Source organism: Triticum dicoccoides, chromosome 3B (assembly GCF_002162155.2).
Source record: "Triticum dicoccoides isolate Atlit2015 ecotype Zavitan chromosome 3B, WEW_v2.0, whole genome shotgun sequence".
In the NCBI taxonomy this organism is placed as follows: domain Eukaryota; kingdom Viridiplantae; phylum Streptophyta; class Magnoliopsida; order Poales; family Poaceae; genus Triticum; species Triticum dicoccoides.
In genome coordinates this window covers 164,594,883-164,597,855 of record NC_041385.1, presented here as the reverse complement: position 1 = coordinate 164,597,855, position 2,973 = coordinate 164,594,883, and the positions used below count along the sequence as shown (strand labels likewise).

The following is a 2,973-nucleotide window of genomic DNA, read 5'->3' as shown; positions in this document are numbered from 1 at the left end:
CTCCCGCCCATACCAAACAATCACCTCATATCAAGTTCTGGTTCAGGCGTGCCTCACTTCCACAAGCCTGTTAGTTTAGTGGTCGTATTAGAGTTTGAATAGATTTACCGGCTTATTAGTCAAGTCTTGTCTACGATATAAAGGGGACAGCCCCTCTCAATAAAGCAAAAATAATATTTTAATTTACTTTTAAAGGCATGTAACGCATCTGGCAGGTGATGTTTAGAAAAGATATGTCGCCTCAGTAGCCATTGGATGGTGAGCTGGGAAAAGCTCTCAGATTTTCTGCCCGTCAGCATGTGCCACAAGACTCGTGTTGCGCTCGATGCTTTGCAACATGAACCTTGTTGCTCACCCGCCAAACCATTGTTTCTTTGAAACAAGACCTATGTTTCAAAAACATAATGAAAAAAGACCCATATTACTAGAAAAAATGTTATTGCCCCCTTTGCAATAAATGTAGTGTTCCGCTCGGCCCTATGCACCAAGAGGCTTGTTGTAATCACCCCAAACCGGGTTTTTTCATTCTGAAACATGGCCTCCATTGCGGCAACAAAATCAAACACAGCTTGTATTGCAGAAACAAATCCCCTTCGATGCAGTCGGGAAGCCGCCGGCTAGAGCGGCGCGAGGAGTGTTTGGGTGCATGGGGTGGGGGATCTGGGTGTGCGGACGTGGGGCGCGGGGCTACATGGGAGGCCACGTGAGCCATGGAAGGTCGACCGATCTTGGCCTCCATGGCCATGGCGGCCGTAGCCGAAAGCTTGGATTTCGAGTAAGGCGATGTCTCCAGAGCCAAGATCAACTGGGGAAGAGGGGGGGACGGAGGAGGGCCTTGCCATGATCCATAGGCATGGACGAGGTGGCCAGAGACAGACAAAAGGTGATGAGACGGACGGAAGGCGGCGTATTTAAGCCGGACGACGGTGAACCGAGGTGGAACAAGAAGACGAAGGAGTGGAGAACAAGACGGACGCCTCACCTGATCAGACCGCAACAAACCCATGTTGGGCTTCAAGTCTTTGCAACATAGCCCATGTCGAAAACATGTTGAGTCAGCGCGTGGGAGAGAGTTGAGCTGTGTTTCGTCAGATCAAACTCAGATTCAACGGCCGCGGAGGCGGTCGAAACGCGATCAGTCAGGTGAGCAAGTATCTACTTTTCAACAATTAGGATTAGGTTGATAGTAGATTCTTCCAAAAGAGTATCCTATTAAGTTTCTATCATATTAGTCCAATTTATAAGTTAATTACTGGAATAGTCCCTAAAACAGTACAAATAACAGATTACGGATCATGTCAAACATATGGTGACAGTCTGACTGCGACATGCATACTAGGAACCACCACCCTCTTCGAAACACTGCTTGTATGCATGCTTAACGGATGTATTGAGAATAGCTATCATGGGCATACGTACATCACGAATTAGTGAACAATAAGACGGGTCGATATAAGCGAATAAAAGTACTCCCTTCGTAAACTAATATAAGAGCGTTTAGAATATTAAAGTAGGAATCTAAACGCTCTTATATTAGTTTACAGAGGGAGTATCAGATAAGTAATGATGAAGCCCCCTTTTCAAATATCAATGAGGTAAATGCCTGCTCCATGTCCTCGATCGTCCTATGATAAAGTCTCGTTTACGGGTGCGGACCCAGACCCGACTGAAATCTGCAGGAGGGATACCAACTAGGCACCTCTCACAACTCATCGTGCATGGTGTGTCAAAAGGCAACACGACGCACCATGCATGTACTATAAGATATGGTACATATTCTGCAGTACTAGCTAGCCGGTCTAGAGTGCACGTACTGCCACTAGTGGTTTGATTATTGGTTGTCATTATATAATCTACCGGATTCTTATTGATTATATTGATCCTAATTCACTGCATGAGCAACTATCAACGTCACCAAGTTTGCCCAAGATTTGCACAAATCGAATGTCCCATTCCCCGACTTGGACTGATCTATCAAAGTCCACAAATTAAGCATGAAATAACAATATTTACGTATACAGATAGTAAAGAAGTAGCAATGTACCAAGAAAGAAAACACACTGATAGTTCTAACGTTAGCAGTTAGCAAAAGCCCCGTAAAGGTTTGGACAGAAAATCACCGTGCACATGGCAGCAATTATCGAGTAACCACACAATCTTGTAGACGAACTAGCTAGGCCTGGTTTAGAATAAATTAGGAACCGGGATCGGCACATCTAACATAAAATATCCTGCGAAGTGATGCATCGGTCCCATATAGAACCAGTCACAACTAATTGCCCCCACAATATGTATCCACAAATAGCAATCACATTAGCTGCTAATATATAGTACTAGTAACATGGCAATGAGACAAAAAAATCTAATTATGTGGAGCTAGCAAGCATCTAACCATCCTCATACTGTCCAGCAAGTGAATCAAGAGATGAACCAATCATTCCCATCAATGCTTAGGAGATAAAAGTAAAAATACGTGGGAATAATAGCAGACGTGATATCATTGCACCGGCAGACAGGGAAGACTTGCCACTGCAAAAAAAAAAAGGCAGGGAAGACTTGGGTTGGGCTGGACCACGCACCTTTCTTGCAGCGAAATTCCCCTCGGGCTCTCGGCCTCCGCAGCTCTCCGGCGCGGCATCCACTGCCGTCGTCTCCTCCTTCTGCCCCTCTTCCTCTTCTTGCAGCTTTTTCTTTCGTTTCTTATCCTCCTTGGCCCGCCTCGCGATCGCGCACACCGCCTCGTCGCCGTCCACCTCCATTTGCTCTTTGCATCCGGTATCACCGGCGGGAGGCACGGCCAAGGGGGGCGCCGCGGCGAAGAGGTCGGAGATGGACCGCTTCTTCGGCGGCTTCGCCTTCACTTGCGCCCTCCTCGAGGATGCCGCCGCCGCAGCTGCGGCAGCCACGGTGGAGGCGAGCTCGTCCGCCCACCACCGGCACCTCGGCGCTCCGAGAGGCGGGAGATTCTCGATT

General features: G+C 47.5%; 1 protein-coding gene across 1 annotated transcript in view; it reads right to left on the bottom strand.

The window, feature by feature from the left end:
• LOC119279433 overlaps nt 1-2,973 on the bottom strand; it is a 34,454-nt gene that overhangs the window by 6,037 nt on the left and 25,444 nt on the right. Inside the window, exon 2 of the mRNA XM_037560668.1 lies at nt 2,580-2,966. Coding sequence (XP_037416565.1) covers nt 2,580-2,966 — 387 coding nt within the window. The remainder of the gene's footprint in view (nt 1-2,579; nt 2,967-2,973) is intronic.